Genomic DNA, 19,173 nt, shown 5'->3' on the forward strand with positions numbered 1-19,173 from the left:
CACCTTGCCCTGCAGGTGCTGGCCACGGACATGTCCAAGCACATGACCCTCCTGGCTGACCTGAAGACCATGGTGGAGACCAAGAAAGTGACCAGCTCCGGGGTCCTCCTGCTGGATAACTACTCTGACCGCATCCAGGTGCCCCCATGCCCCATCATCTAAGGAGGCAGGACACTCCCTCCACCACACCTTTAGGTCTGGGCAGCTAGCTGCCCCTTCCTCGGCCTCTTTCTTCAGTGGGGCCCATCTTCCTATCTCTTTCTTTTTATAAAATTTATTTTTATTTACTTTGTGTGATTAAAGGGGACCTGGGGTCTCTCTTTGTCGCCCAGGCTGGTCTCAAACTCCTGAGCTGAAGTGATTCCCCTCATCTTGGCCTTGCAAAGTCCTGGGATAGCTGGCATGAGCCACCCATCTGACCTCTTTCTTTCTGTCTGTCCCCTCCTCATCTTCACTTTCCCATCCCATCTCTTCTTCCCATCTCCCCCACCATTCCCTCCCATTTCCCGAAATTCCTCCTTCTCATCAATCCCTTCCAGGTCCCCTGTCCCTCTCCTTCACCATCTTCACTTCCCTCACCGCCCTCTTGTCACCCCCCCCCCCATATTTTCTCCATCTCCTGCACACCTCTCCCTGCTACCTCCTCTATTCTCTCTTGTCCCCACCTCCTCTCCCTCCCTCCCAGGTGGGAGCTAAGAAAGCCTGCGAGTTAGGTGTGGTGGCTCACACCTATAATCTCGACTGCTGAGACTGAGGACTGTTTGAGGTCAGTAGTTTGAGTCTAGCCAGAGCGGCGTTGCAAGATCCCATTTCTTGCTTTCTGTCTTTTTTGAGACCTGGTTTCTCTCTGTTACCCAGGCTGGAGTGGAGGGATGTTGGATCCCTGCAACCTCTGCCTCCTGGGCTCAAGCAATTCTCCTGCCTCAGCCTCTGGAGTAGCTGGGATTGCAGGCACGCACCACCAGACCTGGCTGATTTTTGTGTTTTTAGTAGAGGTGGGGTTTCGCTACATTGGCAATGCTGATCTTGAACTCCTGACCTCAAGTGATTTACCCACCTCGGCTTCCCAAAGTCTGGAATTACAGGCTTGAGCCACCGTGCCAGGAGGCCCCATTTCTTTTTTTTTTCCCTTCTGAGACAGAGTCTTGCCCTGTTGCCCAGGCTGGAGTGCAGTGGTGCAGTCTCGCCTCACTGCAACCTCTGCCTCCTGAGTTCAAGTAGTTCTCCCACCTTAGCCTCTGCAGTAGCTGAGATTACAGGCATGTGCCACCAGGCTGAGCTAATTTTTGTATTTTAAGTAGAGACAGAGTTTCACCATGTTAGCCAGGCTGGTCTCGAACTCCTGACCTCATGATCCACCTGCCTTGGCCTTTCAAAGTGCTGGCATTACAGTCATGCACCTCTGCCTGGCCCCATTTCTTTTTTTTTTTCTTTTTTTGAGATGAAGTCTTGCTTTGTCACCCAGGCCCCCATTTCTTAAGAAAGAAAGAATGCCTGAGGTCTCAGCCTGGGACACAGGCACAGGCTCTGAAGGTTCCCCTGTCCACTGACCCCCTGCAGGTCCTCCGGAACATGGTCCACTGTGCAGACCTCAGCAACCCCACTAAGCCACTGGAGCTGTACCGCCAGTGGACAGACCGCATCATGGCTGAGTTCTTCCAACAGGGTGACCGCGAGCGGGAGCGTGGCATGGAAATCAGCCCCATGTGCGACAAGCACACTGCCTCCGTGGAGAAGTCTCAGGTACAGGTTCAGGGCATTCATGGATGGATGCGGACAGGGCAGCTCTCCCCAGCCCATCTTGGCCTGGAGTTTTGAGGTCCAGGAGCCCCTCCCGCGCCTCTCCACAATGCCAAGTTTTCCTGTTTGTTTTTCTTTCCTTTTTTAATTTGAGACGGAATTTCACTCTGTTGCCCAGGCTGGAGTGCAATGGTGCAATCTCAGCTCACTGCAACCTCCACCTCCTGGGTTCAAGTGATTCTCCTGCTTCAGCCTTCAAGTAGCTGGAATTATAGACTCGTGCCACTGTATCCAGCTAATTTTTGCCAGTCTGATCTTGAACTCCTGACCTCATGATCCACCCACCTCAGCCTCCCAAAGTGCTGGGATTACAGGCATAAGCCACCTTGCCCTGCCCTTCTCCACTTAATATCCTCCCTGGTGAAACCCAACCATCTGAGTTTGATGACTTGGCTCTTCCAGACCTGGGTTTCTAGGCCTCACCAAATGTTGACATTTGGGTGGATTTTTTTGTTTGTTTGTTTGAGATGGAGTTTTGTTCTTGTTGTCCAGGCTGGAGTGCAATGGTATGATCTTGGCTCACCGCAACCTCTGCCTCCTGGGTTCAAGTGATTCTCCTGGCTCAACCTCCCAAGTAACTGGGATTACAGGCATGTGCCACCATGCCCGGCTAATTTATTTTATTTTATTTCTTTCTTTCTTGATTTTTGAGATGGAGTCTCACTCTGTCGCCCAGGCTGGAGTGCAGTGGCGAGATCTCGGCTCACTGCAACCTCTGCCTCCTGGGTTCAAGTGATTCTCCTGCCTCAGCCTCCTGAGTATCTGGTACTACAGGTATGTGCCACCATGCCTCGCTAATTTTTTGTATTTTTAGTACAGACAGGGTTTCACTGTGTTAACCAGGATGGTCTCGATCTCCTAATCTTGTCCTCCCAAAGTGCTGAGATTACAGGCATGAGCCACCGTGCCTAGCCTAATTTTGTATTTTTAGTAGAGACGGAGTTTCTCCGTGTTGGTCAGGCTGGTCTTGAACTCCCCACCTCAGATGATCCGCCCACCTTGGTCTCCAAAACTGCTGGGATTACAGGCATGAGCCACCAGGCAAGGCAGGGTGGATGATTTTTTTGCTAGGAGCTGCCCTGGGTATTGTAGGGTTTTTAGCAGAATCTCTGGTCTCTACCCACTAGATGCCAGAAGCATCACCGCCACTCATTTGTAAAGACCAAAAATGTCTCCACACATTGCCTGATGTCCCCTGGGAGCGCAGTATCACTCACACACACACACCCATGGAAAACCAATTTTATACTCTTTATAATGTAGTTATTATGTTTATAGGCATCATTACAGCAATAGTTTGTGGATTTAGCTTTTTTTTTTTTGAGACTGAGTCTTGCTCTGTTGCAGTGGCCCAATCTCAGCTCACCACAACCTCCACCTCCTGGGTTCAATCACTTCTGCCTCAGCTTCCCAAATAGCTGGAATTGGATTTAGCTTATTAAAAAATAGGCCAGGTGCAGTGGTTCACACCTGTAATCCCAGCACGTTGGAAGGCTGACACAGGTGGATCACTTGAGATCAGGAGTTTTGAGACCAGCCTGGGTGAACATGGCGAAACCCTGTCTCTACTAGAAATACAAAATTAGCTAGGCGTGGTGCAGGTGCCTGTAATCTCAGCTACTCTGGAGGCTGAGGCAGGAAAATCACTTGAACCCAGGAGGCGGAGGTTGCAGTGAGCTGAGATCATACCACTGCACTCCAGCCTGGGCAACAGAGCAAGACACAATGACAATAAAAAAAGAAAATGGCTGGGTCAAATGACATAAACATGGTTTTCTTTTTATTTATTTATTTATTTATTCTGAGACAATCTTGCTCTTTTCCCCCAGGCTGGAGTGTAGTGGCACCATCTCCTTGGTTCACTGCAACCTCCACCGCCCAGTTTCAAATGATTGCCAACTAATTTTTGTATTTTTAGTAGAAACGCTGTTTCACCATGCTGGCCAGACTGGTCTCGAACTCCTGACCTTAAATGAGCCACCTGCCTCGGCCTCCCAAAGTGCTGGGATTACAGGCGTGAGCCATTGCATCTGGCCCATGAGCATGTTTTTCATTTCATTAGCTCCCGCAACGTGGTGGTACCATCCACCCTGTAAACCATCCGTTCTTACTTTCTTCCCCTTTACCAGGTGGGTTTTATTGACTACATCGTGCACCCATTGTGGGAGACCTGGGCGGACCTTGTCCACCCAGATGCCCAGGAGATCCTGGACACGTTGGAGGACAACCGGGACTGGTACTACAGCGCCATCCGGCAGAGCCCATCGCCGCCACCCGAGGGGGAGTCAAGGGGGCCTGGCCATCCACCCCCGCCTGACAAATTTCAGTTTGAGCTGACGCTGGAGGAGGAAGAAGAGGAAGAAACATCAGTGGCCCAGGAAGCATTGACTTCGCAGGGACTGTCCGCAGCCGAGGGTGCTCTGGATGCAACCATGGACCCATCCCCAGCCCAGGAGTCATTGGAAGTCATGGCACAGGACACACCCCTGGAGGCGGAGCTGGAGGAAGTGGATTTGACGCAGCTGGCAGAGTCCACGGGCAGTGCACCTGTGGCTCAGGATGAGTTCTCATCCCAGGAGGAATCCGTGGTTGCTGTAAGCTGTGGCAGCCCCTCTGCCCTGTCTCTTCAAAGCCCCCTTCTCCCTGCCTGGAGGACCCTGTCTGTTTCAGAGGATGCCCCGGGCCTCCCGGGCCTCCCCTCCACGGCGGCCGAGGTGGAGGCCCAACGAGAGCACCAGGCTGCCAAGAGGGCTTGCAGTGCCTGCGCGGAGACATCTGGGGAGGAAACATCAGCATTCCCAGCTCCTGGTTGGTGGGGGTCAGATGGAGACCCTACCTGATCCCCAGACCTCCGTCCCTGTTCCCCTCCGCTCTTCCTCTCCTCCCCCGATCACCTCCTCCGCTGCCTCAAAGACTCTTGGCCCTCCTGAGAAAAAAGAAAACAGAAAAGTGGGTTTTTTTTTCTCTTTTCTTTTTTTCCCCTTTCCCCCCGCCCCCACTCACGGGGTCTTTTTTTGGAGGTGGGGGCTTGGGAACAAGGGGCTGAGGTCCCAGAAGGGATTTTATTTTTTTGAATTTTAATTGTAACATTTTTAGAAAAAGAACAAAAAAAAAAAAAAAAAAAAGAAACACAGCAACTGTAGATGCTCCTGTTCCTGGTTCTCCCTTTCCACCACCAAAACCCTCTCCTCCCCTCATTGCCCCCCAAGTTCCAGGCTTAGTCTTCCAGCCGCCTGGGCATCTCTACCTGGGCCCAGTCAGGCATGGGGTCTTCTTCTGGGCTTTTCTTCTGAATTTTAGAGGGTTTCTAGAACCCGGTCAGGAATAGCCATTCTAGGCGGGGCTGGGGCTGGGTGAGGGGCAGTCACTGTGGGAGGTCCCAGCTCCAGCCCCCCTCTGGTTTGCTGCCTCCTTTCCCCCCTAAACAAAGTCTTCCGCCTGATTTTGCACAATCCTGGCAATCCTGGCTAGGGAGTCAGGGAGCCCGGGAGTTGTTCATTTAGGATTCAGGGAGTGATGTGGAAGGGGGCGTGCACACCGCCAGCCTCAGGCCTGGGATTTGAGACCTCCTCCACTCCATCCCCCTTCCTTCCACTTTGGGTTCACTTTGAATTTTCTCCGTTTTGGGGGACGGTGGTTCTGATTCATACACAGCTCCCCCCACTACCCCACTTCTAGCTGCTTCTCCTCTTGTTTCTGCCTTAATGATTCCCACAGCCGCAGGAGAAGGGGTTGCAGTGGCTTCTGCCTGCACCTTGGGTGAGGCAGGGCCAGGCGCCCAGAACCTCCATCCTGCCGGCACCCACCTTTCCAGTGTCCTCCAACTCCCACCTTCCACACTCTGGCCACAGCCCCCATCCTTCTGCCCTAGGAGGAAGCAATAATGGTGTATACCCTCATTCTCAGTCCTGGGCAACCCTTCCTTCCACCCCTGCACCAAAATAATTTCTCCTCCTTCCCTACCTTGCCAGGCCTCTCCCTCTCCCCCAGCTAGTCCCTGAGCAATATGGCAGACAGATACAAGGCCATTTTTCTCCAAGCCATGGGAGACTGTTTGAAAGGAAAGACCCCTTCTTCCCTCGCCCCTCAGCCTGGTTCTGCAGCTGGGCTGATCTCTTTCATCACCTGCCCCCCACCCAGTTCTGAGCACACGGTACTGTAGCCCCCAGTTCCTCCCTAGCCTTCCATCCGTCTGTCCACCCCAGGGGGAAGTAACCCCTCACGCGCACTCCCTTGATGCTGTCTGTACAGGGTTCATATTTTGTAGCAAAAGTTGTTTCTGTCCCAGCCGGCGATCGGAGTGGGCCTTTTCTTTTTCTTTTTGTTCATTCTTTTTCTTTCTTCCCTTTTTTTTTTTTTGTACATACCGTAAGGTTGGTTTGTAAATTATTCTACAGAGGCAAAAAGGGAAAACAAAAACTTGTCCTTCCCTGGCTGATCCAGTCAGGAAGGTAGGGAAGGGGGCCTCCCATTGGGAGGGTCTCCGTTCCTGCTGTATTATAGAAACTGTACCATAGTCCCGGGAAAAGGGTGGACTCACCACTGTCGTTTTATGGGAAGTTGTGTCATCCTAGGGGTGGGGGCTGGGTAGAGCCTGTCCCCTCCCCCTTCTCTCGGACCCAGGGGGTGACCGGCGAGACAGACCCCAGCCCCAAGCAGGGCCCCTCTCCCCAGGGCGGGCACAGGACCTCTGTAAGCTGCTTGTGTCTTGTCCACTTTGAATATCAGCCATTTGGTCCATTGATCAATAATCAATCTTCGATCTTGTCTCCAATTAAAACGAGGCTTTCACCGATTTTCCTGGCTGATGTGGCTTCATTCCCCATGTTATCAGTTGAGGTGTCTCCCCTGCTGCACCATCTGCCTGGGTTGGGGAGGGAGTTTCTGTCCCTACTCCTTCTCCAGCACATGGAATTGTGAAGCAGAGCTCAGCCGAAGACAGTCCCCAAGTCTGAGTAAGGTTAAATGCAAACCATGCAGGGTATATATATATTTTTGAGACGGAGTCCCACTCTGTCGCTCAGGCTGGAGTGCAGTGGCCCAATCTTGGCTCACTGCAACCTCTGCCTCCCGGGTTCAAGCAATTCTCCTGCCTCAGCCTCCCAAGTAGCTGAGATTATAGGCGCCTGCCACCACACCCGGTTAGTCTTTTGTATTTTTAGGAGAGGTGGGGTTTCACGGAGAGTGGTGTCCTGTGCCTGTAGTCCCAGCTACTCTGGAGGCTGAGGTGGGAGGATCACCTGAGCCCAGGATTTCTGGGCTATAGTGCGTTATGCCAATCAGGTGTCCTCACTAAGTTCAGCATCAATATGGTGAACTCCCGGGAACGGAGGACCACCAGGTTGCCTAAGGAGGGGTGAACTGGCCCAGGTCAGAAACGAAGCAGGTCAAAACTCCCATGCTGATCAGTAGTGGGATCGTGCCTGTGAATAGCCACTGCACTCCAGCCTGGGCAACATAAGGAAACTTCGTCTCTACAAAAAAAAAAAAAAAAAAGAGCCGGGTGCAGTGGCTCACACCTATAATCCCAGCACTTTGGGAGGCCGAGGCGGGTGGATCATGAGGTCAAGAGATCGAGACCATCCTGGTCAACAAGGTGAAACCCCGTCTCTACTAAAAATACAAAAATTAGCTGGGCATGGTGGTGTATGCCTGTAGTCCCAGCTACTCAGGAGGCTGAGGCAGGAGAATTGCTTGAACCCAGGAGGCAGAGGTTGTGGTGAGCCGAGATCGCGCCATTGCACTCCAGCCTGGGTAACAAGAGCGAAACTCCGTCTCAAAAATCAAATAAATAAATAAAAAGAAGAGAAAGATGGGGTTTCACCATGTTAGCCAGGCTGGTCTCAAACTCCTGACCTCAGGTGATTCATCTGCCTTGGCCTCCCAAAGTGCTGGGATTACAGGCATGAGCCACCTCGCCTGGCCCCAAGCAGTATTTAAAAGGCAAAAGACTACCCAGCACAGAGGCTCACGCCTGTAATCCCAGCATGTTAAGAGGCTGCAGTGGGAAGACCACTTGAACTTGAGCCCAGGAGTTCAAGACAAGCCTGGGCAACATAGTGAGACCCTGTCTCTACTAAAATTTTTAAAAATTAGGCCAGGTGCAGTGACTCACACATGTAATCCCAGCAGTTTGGGAGGCCGAGGCAGGCGGATCATGAGGTCAAGAGATCGAGACCATCCTGGCCAACATGATGAAACCCCATCTCTACTAAAAAAAATATGAAATTTAGCTGGATGTGGTGGTGTGTGCCTGTAGTTCCCAGCTACTCGGGAGGCTGAAGCAGGAGAATTGTTTCAACCCAGGTGGCGGAGATTGCAGTGAGCTGATATTGCAACACTGCACTCCAGCCTGGCGCCTGGCGACAGAGCAAGACTATGTGTAAAAAAATAAAATAAAATAAATTAAATTAAAAACATAAATTAGCCAGTGGCGGTGGCCCATGCCTGTGGTCCCAGGTACTTGGGAGGCTAACGCAGGAGAATCGCTTGAGCCTGGGAGGTAGAGGCTGCAGTGAGCCATGCTCATGCCACTGCACTACAGCCTGGGTGACAAAGTGAGACCTTGTCTCTAAGTCAAAAGAAGCCTTGCTTCTGCCGCTTGGAGCATGTCTGCTGGAACTCAGGTTTTCTGATACCTAGTCCTGGAAACTGTGAAACCTGATGGATGATGCCTCTGCCATCTAGATAGCTACCAAGCCAGATTCTGCCAAGCAGATATTAACCTTAACAGCCACAAAAGAATTTACACCTGTAAGTTCCATGAATTCCCAGCATTGTTTTCACGTTGGTGATGCAATTTTTTATAGTACATTAAAAAAAAAAACAACTATACTGCTCATGTCTGTAATCCCAGCACTTTGGTAGACCTGGACTCTGACTGATCTTCCTGCCTCAGCCTCCCGTGTAGCTGGGACCACAGGTGGGCGCCACCATGCCCAGCTACTTTATTTTTTATTTTGTAGAGACAGAGTCTGGCTTTGTTGCTCAGGTTGATCTCAAACTCCTGGGCTCAAGCAATCCTCCCACCTTGGCCTCCTAAAGTGCTGGGGTTACAAGGGTGAACCATGCCCAGCCCGATTAGGCCTATTAACAAGCTCCTGGTTTCACCAACAGGAGGTTTCTGATATTCATTATGCTAATGAGCAAAACTTCTGGATATAGATAAAGATATGGGTAGTGGAAATGTTCGTGATATAGACCTTGATTAGAATACTGGTGGCCTTGGCTGGGTGCAGTGGCTCACACATTTAATCCCAGTCCTTTGGGAGGCCAAGGCAGGTCTGATCTCCTTCAAGATCACCTGAAGTCAGGAGTTCGAAACCAGCCTGACCAATATGGTGAAACCCCATCTCTGCTAAAAACACAAAAATTAGCCAGGCGTGGTGGCACATACTGTGTAGTCCCAGCTACTTGGGAGGTTGAGACAGGTGAATTACTTGAATCCAGGAGCTGGAGGTTGCAGTGACGGCGATCGCACCACTGCACTCCAGACCGGGCGACTGAGTGAGACTCTGTCTAAAAAAAAAGAATACTGGCTGCCTCTGGTATTTAAATGATACACACGAATACACATAGTGCTTGAGTAGGTAGACACAAGGGGGCACTAGACATATATATACCATGCATGTTCTGAAACAAATAAGGGCATCTAGCCTGGGTCCAGGGAAAAGTCCACCTACCTACTCTGCCATTTGTTTCTAGTCTAGGGACTCTCAGATTCTTTTTTTTGATACGGAGTCTCGCTCTGTCACCAGGCTGGAATGCAGTGACATGTGGCACAATCTCGACTCACTGCAACCTCCGCCTCCCGGTTCAAGGGATTCTCCTGCCTCAGCCTCCGAGTAGCTGGGACTACAGGCGTGTGCCACCACGTCCAGCTAATTTTTGTATTTTTAGTAGAGATGGGGTTTCACCATGATGACCAGGATGGTCTCGATCTCCTGACCTTGTGATCCACCTGCCTTGGCCTCCCAAAGTGCTGGGATTACAGGAGTGAGCCACTGCACGTGCCCAATTTTTTTTTGAGGGGGACATGGCCTGGCTCTGTCACCCAAGATGGAGTGCAGTGGCATGATTGGGGCTCACTGTAGCCTCGACCCCTGGGCCCAAGTTATACTCCTTACTCAGCCTCCTAGGTAGCTGGGGTGATCGATGTGTACTACCAAGTCCAGCTAACTTTTTTTTTGTAGATATGGGGGTCTCCCTTTGCTGACCAGACTGGTCTTAAGAGGGACTCCGATTGGTGACCTTAGGGGTGATCTCTCTGAGCTTCACTTGTTTCTTCTATTAAATGGGGATGTAATAGCTGAGTGTGTGGTGCGCATCTGTAGTCCCAGATACTCTGGAGGCTGAGGCCAAGAGGATCACCTGAGCTAGGAGGTCGAGGCTGTAGTGAGCTGTGGTTGTGCCACTGCCCACTAGCCTGGGTGATGGAGCGAGATACTGTCTCAAAAACAAAACAAAACAGGAAATAAATAAAATACAGCCAGGTGTGGTGGCTCACACCTCTAATCCCAGCACTTTGGAAGGTTGAGGCAGGTGAATCACCTGAGGTCAGGAGTTCAAGACCAGCCTGGCCAATTTGGCAAAACCCCGTCTTTACTAAAAATGCAAAAATTAGCCGGGCGTGTTGGGGGCACCTATAATCCCAGCTACTGGGGAGGCTGAGGCAGGAGAATCACTTGAATCTGGGAGGCAGAGCTTGCAGTGAGCCAGATTGCAACATTGCACTCCAGGCTGGGCAGCAAGAGGAAAACTTCGTCTCAAAAAAAAATTAGTTAATTATTTACATAAAATGGGACAACAGTTCCAGAGTTAAAGCGTTGCTCTATGGTAGGGCTTGTCCAGTAAAATTCTCCCTCTCTCTCTCTCTCTCTCTTTCTTCTTTCTCTTCTTTTCGAGGCAGGATCTCACTCTTGTCATCCAGGCTGGAGTGCAGTGGCTCCATCTAGGCTCACTGCAACCCGGGTTCAAACAATTCTGTTTCAGCCTCCCAAGTAGCTGGGATCACAGGCACCCATCACCACACCCGGCTAATTTTTGTATTTTTAAATAGAGATGGGGTTTCACCATCTTGGTCAGGCTGGTCTCAACTCCTCACCTTGTGATCCGCCTGCCTTGATCTCCCAATGTGCTGGGATCACAGGCGTGAGCCATCGCACCTGGCCTCAGTAAAACTTTCTGTGGTAATGAGAATGTTCTGTATCTGTGCTATCCAACAAGTTAGCTACTAGTCACATGTGGCTATTGTGCCCTTGAAATTTGGCAAGTTTTAGTTTTGAGCAGCAGTGGTGGTCAGGGGCTACCGTACTAGACTTAAGTTATAAAACTTCAGCCAGAGTTAATGGAAAGGATTTAGCCTATACAAAGAGTTGTTTAACAACAGCTGTAAAGATTCACAGTAGATACAGCCTAGAAAATTGGGAGGGGAGAACCAGAGCTCAAAAACTAGATAGAAGTTTTCAGGGAATCTGAACTTTGTGCAAGAAGTAAAAAAGAGACAGAAATTTTCCCCAGGGGCTTTCAAAGGGAGGCAGAGTCGAGGAAAGGGCTTTGGGCTGAGGGTCAGGAGGTGACAGCACAAATTCTAGTCTGCAGTGAACTATGGGTGACCATAGGTGAGACTTCCTCCAGGCCTCAGTTTCCCCAAGTGTAAAAGGGCGGGCTGGTGCAGTGGTTCATGCCTGTAATCCCAGCACTTTGGGAGGCCGAGGTGGGCAGATCGCTTGAGGTCAGGAGTTCCAGACCAGCCCGACCAACATGGTGAAACGCCAACTCCACTAAAAATACAAAAAGCTTCATTGGATGTGGTGGTACATGCCTGTAGTCCCAGCTACTCGGAAGGCTGAGGCAGGAGAATCGCTTGAACCTCAGAGGCAGAGGTTGTAGTGAGCTGAGATCATGCCACTGCACTCCAGCCTGGGCGACAAAGTGAGACTCTATCTCAAGATAGAAAAAAAGAAAAGGCCAGGCGTGGTGGATCACGCCCGTAATCCCAGCACTTTGGGAGACGGAAATGGGTGGATCACCTGAGGTCAGGAGTTGAAGATCAGCCTGACCGACATGGTGAAACCTCGTTTCTGCTAACAATACAAAAATTAGCCGGGCATGACGGCAGGCATCTGTAATCCCAGCTACTTGGGAGACTGAGGCAGGAGAATCGCTGGAACCCCGGGAGGTGGAGGTTGCAATGCGCTGAGATCGCGGCACTGCACTCCAGCCTGGGACAGACTGAAAATGTGGGTAAAAAATGGTAGTGACATGTGACCATCAGCTGGCTCTTTAAAATTCGCCGGGGCGGGGAGTTCACCTTTCTTCAGGCAAAGGTGAACCAGGGCAGTGGGGCACAGCAGGGAGGTCATGTAATCTGAAGGAGGCCAGCGGGATCTGGGGAAGGGGTGGAGTCAGCCCATTCTCTGATATTGACATCAAGGCTTACAGGCTTCCCTGTAGTGATCTTGGGCAGATGGCTCCGCCTCTTCTAGCCTTTAGAGGGCTCTGTCCCGTGCTAAGCTTTTTAAGATTATCTCATTGACTCTCCAGCTGTTCTTGAGATATGGACTATTATTGGTTCCGTTTTGCAGTTGAAGAAATTGAGGGCTGGCTTGAGACTGCACAATGTGGAGAAAATTTGAGGAAATAAGACGATGACCTCACCTCACCCAGTGCCTGTTCAACAGTGACAGCCTTCCCCATAGTTTTACGTTATTTCAGGTGCACACAATCTTGAGATGTGGGTAATATTTCTAACAGTGTAAAAACATGACAGTGCAGGCCAGGCGTGGTGGCTCACACCTGTAATCCCAGCACATTGGGAGGCTAAGGCTGGTGGATCACCTGAGGTCAGGAGTTCGAGACCAGCCCAACAAAGTGAAACCCTATCTCTACTAAAAATATAAAAATTAACCGGGTGTGGTGGTGCATGCCAGTAATCCCAGCTACTTGGGAGGCTGAGGCAGGAGAATTGATTAAATATGGGAGGTGGAGGTTGCAGTGAGCTGAGATCGTGCCACTGCACTCCAGCCCGAGCAATAGAGCAAAACTTCATCTCAAAAAGAAAGTCAATGCAAATCAAAATAAGACATTTATTTTTTATTTTATTTTGCCTATCTATCATTGTGCAAGGACACATTTATTTTCATCTAGTAGTAAATAATGGAAAGATGGACCATCTTTCATATAGGCAAAGCACTTTTACAGCTCATTTCTGTTCATGGAGTCTAGTTTTCCAGAAATGGTCTGACAATATTTATCAAAAACATAACCAGCTGGGCGTGGTGGCTCGCATGTGTAATCCCAGCACTTTTGGAGGCTGAGGTGGGAGGATCATTTGAGCCCAGGAATTCAAAGCTAGCCTGGGTGACATAGTGAGACTTGTCTTTTTTCTTTTGAGACAGGATCTCACTCTGTCATCCAGGCTCCAGGCTGGAGTGCAGTGACACCAAGGTGGCTCACTGCAACTTGACCATGTAGGCTCAAGCTCAGGTCATCCTCCCAAGTAGCTGGGATTACAGGCGCCCACCACCACGCCCAGCTAATTTTTGGATTTTTAGTAGAGACGAGGTTTCACCATGTTGGCCAGGCTGGTCTTGAACTCCTGGCCTCAGGTGATCCACTCACCTCAGCCTCCCAAAGTGCTGGGTTTACAGGCGTGAGCCACCACGCCTGGCCAAAAAATATTTTTTTAAAGATGTAAATGCTCAAATACCTAATGTAAAAAAAGCCTCTACTCTCATTGGTCAGAAGAGTGAAGAATTATTAAGAACCCAGCAGTGTTCACTATTAGAGAGTTATTAAATTATACTCCACCTATATGGTGGAATAATATGCAACCATTAAAAATGGTCGGGTGTGCCAGGTGCAGTTGCTCATGCCTATAATCTGAACACTTAGGGAGGCCAAGGCGGGCAGACTGCCTAAGCTCAGGAATTTAAGACCAGCCCGGGGAACATGGTGAAACCCCATCTTTATTAAAATACAAAAAATTAGCCAGGCATGCAGCATGCGCCTGTAGTCTCAGCCACTCAGGAGGCTGAGGCAGGAGAATTGCTTGAACCTGGGAGGCGGGGGTTGCAGTGAGCTGAGATCATGCCGCTGCACTACAGCCTGGGCAACAGACCAAGACCTCTTTTGTCTCCAAAAAAAAAAGAAAGAAAAAAAAAATTCAGGTGGATCTATGTTTATGAAATGACCAGAGGCTGGGCACGGTGGCTCACGCCTGTAATCCCAGCACTTTGGGAGCCCGAGGCGGGTGGATCACGAGGTCAAGAGATCGAGACCATCCTGGTCAACAAGGTGAAACCCTGTCTCTACTAAAAATACAAAAAATTAGCTGGGCATGGTGGCGCGTGCCTGTAATCCCAGCTACTCGGGAGGCTGAGGCAGGAGAATTGCCTGAACACAGGAGGCAGAGGTTGCGGTGAGCCGAGATCGCGCCATTGCACTCCAGCCTGGGTAACAAGAGCGAACTCCATCTCAAAAAAAAAAAAAAAAGAAAGAAAGAAATGACCAGAGATGTTCATAGTCAGAACAACAGGTTTCAAAACGTTCTGTGTTTTATGATCCTACTGACAAGTAACATGCCGAGAAAACGCAGTACCCATCCAAATATTAACAGTGTTTGCAGTGGTGGGATTAAGAGATCTGTGTTTTCTGTTCTGTAGTCTGACATTTTCTGAACATTTTGCAATGGGCATATATTACATTGATTGATTGATGATTGATTGATTAGGACAGGGTCTCATTTGTCACCCAGACTGGAGTGCAGTGATGCAATCACACATCCCTGCAGTCTCAACTTCTTGGGCTCAAGCAATCCCCCCACCTCAGCCTCCCGAATAGCTGACAGGCACCTGCCACTGCCCCCAGCTATTTAAATTTTTTTTTGAAGATGGGAACCTATGTCGCCCAAGCTGGTCTCGAACTCCTGGGCTCAAGCGATCCTTCTACCTCAGTGTTGGGATTACAGGCCTGAGTCACTGCACCCAGTCTATATTACTTTGTATAATCAGAAAGTTATTTTATAATCAGGGGAAATAAAAAACATCTGGTATTTGTTATCTGAGAGGCACAAAAACGTGTGGATAAGCACATGATTCCAGATTCAGCTTTTCTGGATTTTGGCTTCAACTCAGCCAAGTTAATGGGCAGGTTACTGGCCAATGGAGGAAACCATACCCTAGTTTCCCCCATTGTAAAATCCAAATAACCATAGCTCAGGTTTACCGAGAGGTTGTTATGTGCCAGGCAGTTTGTTTTACGTTAATCATTGGGCTTAATGCTCACAACAGCTCTATTAAGTAGGTGCTCTTATTATAAAATGGGTCACAGGCATAGGCAGGGAGGGAGGCAGGGCAGGGAGTCCGAGACCATGAGCGCCCCCTGGAGTAGATCTGGGGAGCTACAGCAGAATTGGGATGCAGCGCACACGCAGAACGGGTGGGAGGCGTGGCGAGAACCAGCGGGAGTTTTTTCCCCCACTACGATTGGCTGGTGTAATTGTCATCCCTTAAAAAGGCAGCCAATGAGAGGCGCGGCCGCTTCGCCCTTCGAAGCCGAGGGCTGAGCGAAGCGAGGTGCGGCGGAACCCAAGGCACCCGGGAGGCAGCGGGAGCCACGGACCCCGAGGCGGCTGAGGGTCCCTGGTGTCACTCTGTCTTGAGAGTGGCCCCAGAGTCGTTCCTACTCTCTTTGGTAGACCCCAGCATCGTCCTCCTTTTCCTGAGAATATCCTGGCATCAGTCGCCCATTCCTGAAGGGGACGCTTGGCATCCTCCCTTTTTTCTGAGTGATCCCAGAGTCGTCCTCACTTCCTGAGGGGAATCCTGGCGTCATCCTCCTTCCTGAAAGGGCCCTGCTGTCAGTCCCCTGTCCTGATGGCCGGCACCGCATTGTCCTTTCCTCCTGCGGGAAACCCAGGCATCATCCCCTCTTCCTGGAGGGACCCTCATGCCATTATCCCTTCCTGAGGGGACCCCAGAGCCGTCCCCCCTCCCTCAAGGCTTCCCAGCGTTGTTCCTTCTTCCTGAGAAGGAGCCTGGTACTCCAGAATGTTTCCTGTCATTGTCCTCCCCACACTCAGAAGGGATCTGTCACACACACACCCTTTTTCTGAGATCAGTCCCTTCCTTGCTTCCAGTTTAAAGCAAAGGCTTCAGTGGACCCATAGATGGGAGAAGGCCCAAAGACCCCCTTCTCTGTGCTTCCTTGCCCCCTGTTGAGCAGAGGGGAAGGCAAGACTCAGCTCACCTCGAGAAGATGGGGGGAACCAAAACCAGCTGATAAAGAAATTCACTATGTCACACGTGGTGGCGGCGCCTCTAATCTCAGCTATTCCGTAGGCTGAGGCAGAATTGCTTGAACCTAGGAGGCGGATGTTGCAGTGAGCCGCGATAGCGCCACTGCACTCCAGCCTGGGTGACAGAGCTAGACTGTGTCTCAAAGAAAAAAAAAATTAGCTGGAAAAAAAAATTTCTCCCGGCCAGGCTCTGAGAATTAAAAAAAAATAAAATTAGCTGAGTATGGGCTTCTCTGTAATCCCAGCTACTCGGGAGGCTGAGACAGGAGAATTGCTTGAACCTGGGAGGTGGAGGTTGCATTGAGCCAATATTGTGCCACTGTTCTCCAGCCTGGGTGACAGAGCAAGACTCTGTCAAAAGAAAAAAAAAAAAAAGGCAGCACCATAAAATCAGTTACAACCCTGAGCAGTGGATATGGTGTTGGTGCTCACAGGAGGGTGGGTCCTTTAAATAGGGAACTTCCTCAAAGCATGTGCAGTTTTTTTTTTTTTTTTTTTTTTTGAGACAGAGTTTCGCTGCTGTTACCCAGACTGGAGTGCAATGGCCCCATCTCGGCTCACCGCAATCTCAGCCTTCTGGGTTCAAGCAATTCTCCTGTCTCAGCCTCCCGAGTAGCTGGGACTACAGGCGCGCACCACCATGCCCAGCTAATTTTTGTATTTTTAGTAGAGTCGGGGTTTCACCTTGTTGACCAGGATGGTCTAGATCTCTTGACCTCGTGATCCACCCACCCCGGCCTCCCAAAATGCTGGGATTATAGGCGTGAGCCACTGTGCCTGGCCATCGCATGTGTAGTTTTATTTGATTTATAAGAAATATCAGGCGGAGAATTGCCTGAACCCAGGAGGCAGAGGTTGCGGTGAGCCGAGATCGTACCATTGCACTCCAGCCTGGGTAACAAGAGCAAAACTCCATCTCAAAAAAAGAAAAGAAATAAATATCATTTGTTCTGAAGTTTTGACGAATGCTACTTTTGTTGCCCAGGGTGGAGTAAAATGGCAGGCTCTCAGCTCACGGCAACCTCTGCCTCCTGGGTTCAAGCGATTCTACTACCTCAGCTTCCTGGGTAGTTGGGATTACAGGCACCTGCCACCATGCCCGGCTAATACTTGTATTTTTAGTGGAGACAGGGTTTCACCATGTTGGCCAGGCTGATCTCGAACTCCTGACCTCAAGTGATCTGCCTGCCATGGCTTCCCAAAGTGCTGGGATCATAGGCATGAGCATCGTTCCTGGCCTTAAGAATGCTACTTTTAAAAATAGGAACAAGCCAGGAACTCAATCTTGTTCCGTTTCTGACTTTCCTAAGTTCCTGTTAGGCCAGGCTCAGTGGCTCACGCCTGTAATCCCAGCACTTTGGGAGACCAAGGTGGGTGGATCACGAGGTCAAGAGATCAAGACCATCCTGGTCAATATGGTGAAACCCCGTCTCTACTAAAAATACAAAAAATTAGCTGGGCATGCTGGTGCGTGCCTGTAATCCCAGCTACTCAGGAGGCTGAGGCAGAATTGCCTGAACCCAGGAGGCGGAGGTTGCCGTCAGCCGAGATGGCGCCATTGCACTCCAGCCTGGGTAACAAGAGCAAAACTCAGTCTCCAAAAAAAAAAAAAAAAGTTCCTCTTTCACCCAGAGGCCCACAAGAGGGTGCTATCTGCCTTTTAGATGGAACTTCCTGAATCAGCCCTGAGGATATTCATCACAGAGCTATACATTCTGAGTAGCTGGGATTACGGGCACACACCACCTCACCTGGCTACTTTTTGTGTTTTTAGTAAAGACAGCGCTTTGCCATGTAGGCCAGACTGGTCTCAAATTTCTGACCTCAAGTGATCCACCTGCTTCGGCCTCCCAAAGTGCCAGGATTACAGGTGTGAGCCACCGAGCCCAGCCTATGTATTCATTTTAGTCTTGCTCTGTCACCCAGGCTGGAGTACAGTGGTGCAATCTTGGCTCAGTGCAACCTCTGCCTCCCAGGTTCAAGTGATTCTCCTGCCTTAGCCTCCAGGGTAGCTGGGACTGCAGGCTTGTGCCACTGCACCTGCCTAATTTTTTTATTTTTAGTAGAGACACGGTTTTGCCATGTTTGCCAGTCCGGTCTTGAATTACTGACCTCGTGATCCGCCCACCTCAGCCTCCCAAAGTGCTGGGATTACAGGTGTGAGCCACTGCATCTGGCCTTATTTTATTTTAGAGAGTTGGTATATCACTATGTCACCCAGGCTAGAGTACTGTAGTGCAATCATAGCTCAATGTAGCCTCAAACTCCCGGGCTCGAGTGACCCTCCTGCCTCAGCCTCCCAAAGTGCTGGGATTATTGGCATGAACCACTGTACCTGGACAGCCTGTCATTTTTATTTATTTTTATTTTTGAGAGAGTCTTACTCTTTCACCCAGGTTGGAGTGCAGTGACACGATCTTTTGCTTTATTTCCCAGGCTGGTCTTGAACTCCTGGGCTCAAGGGATCCCCTGACTCAGCCTCCCGAAGTGCTGGTAATGTAATATTTACTTAGGAATGAGGTAAGTACTGGAAACCTGAAATGCTGAAATAAGGCAGAATTGTCAAGATTGTTGAAGTTAGAATGATCACGATAACATTTAACACCGGAGCACCTTAGCTGTATAATTTAAAATTCACAGGCTGGTCCAGGTGTGGTGGCTCACTCCTGTAATACCAGCACTTTGGGAGGCCAAGGTGGGTGGATCACTTGAGGTCAGGAGTTCGAGACCAGCCTGACCAACATGGTGAAATCCTGTGTCTTAAAAATAAAAAATAAATAACAAAAAAATAACAAAAAACAAAAATTAGCCAGGAATGGTAGCCTGTAATCCCAGCTACTGGGAAGGTTGGGGCAGGAGAATCGCTTGAACCCAGGAGGCAGAGGTTGCAGTGAGCGGAGATTGCACCACTGCACTCCAGCCTGGGCAACAGAGCAACTCCATCTCAAAAAAAAAAAAAAAGAAAGAAATTAATAATTAAATAAATGAATTTATGAAGCACTCCCAGGAAAACAGCAGGAATGTAATGTGTCAAGTGCTTTGGGGGAGAATCTGGCAGCATCTGCTAGGGCTTT

The 19,173-nt window shown here is 50.0% G+C and overlaps 1 protein-coding gene across 8 annotated transcripts in view; it reads left to right on the top strand.

The window, feature by feature from the left end:
* Positions 1–6,595, top strand: part of PDE4A (phosphodiesterase 4A) — a 68,083-nt gene extending 61,488 nt beyond the window's left edge. For all 8 annotated transcript variants that reach the window (XM_035286470.3, XM_035286468.3, XM_078360556.1 and 5 more), the window contains 3 exons: positions 16–138; positions 1,561–1,743; positions 3,930–6,595. In XM_035286470.3, the coding sequence (XP_035142361.1) occupies positions 16–138; positions 1,561–1,743; positions 3,930–4,640 (1,017 nt within the window). In that variant the 3' untranslated portion in view covers positions 4,641–6,595. The remainder of the gene's footprint in view (positions 1–15; positions 139–1,560; positions 1,744–3,929) is intronic.
* Positions 6,596–19,173: the final 12,578 nt, after the last annotated feature.

Source organism: Callithrix jacchus, chromosome 22 (assembly GCF_049354715.1).
Source record: "Callithrix jacchus isolate 240 chromosome 22, calJac240_pri, whole genome shotgun sequence".
In the NCBI taxonomy this organism is placed as follows: Eukaryota; Metazoa; Chordata; class Mammalia; order Primates; family Cebidae; genus Callithrix; species Callithrix jacchus.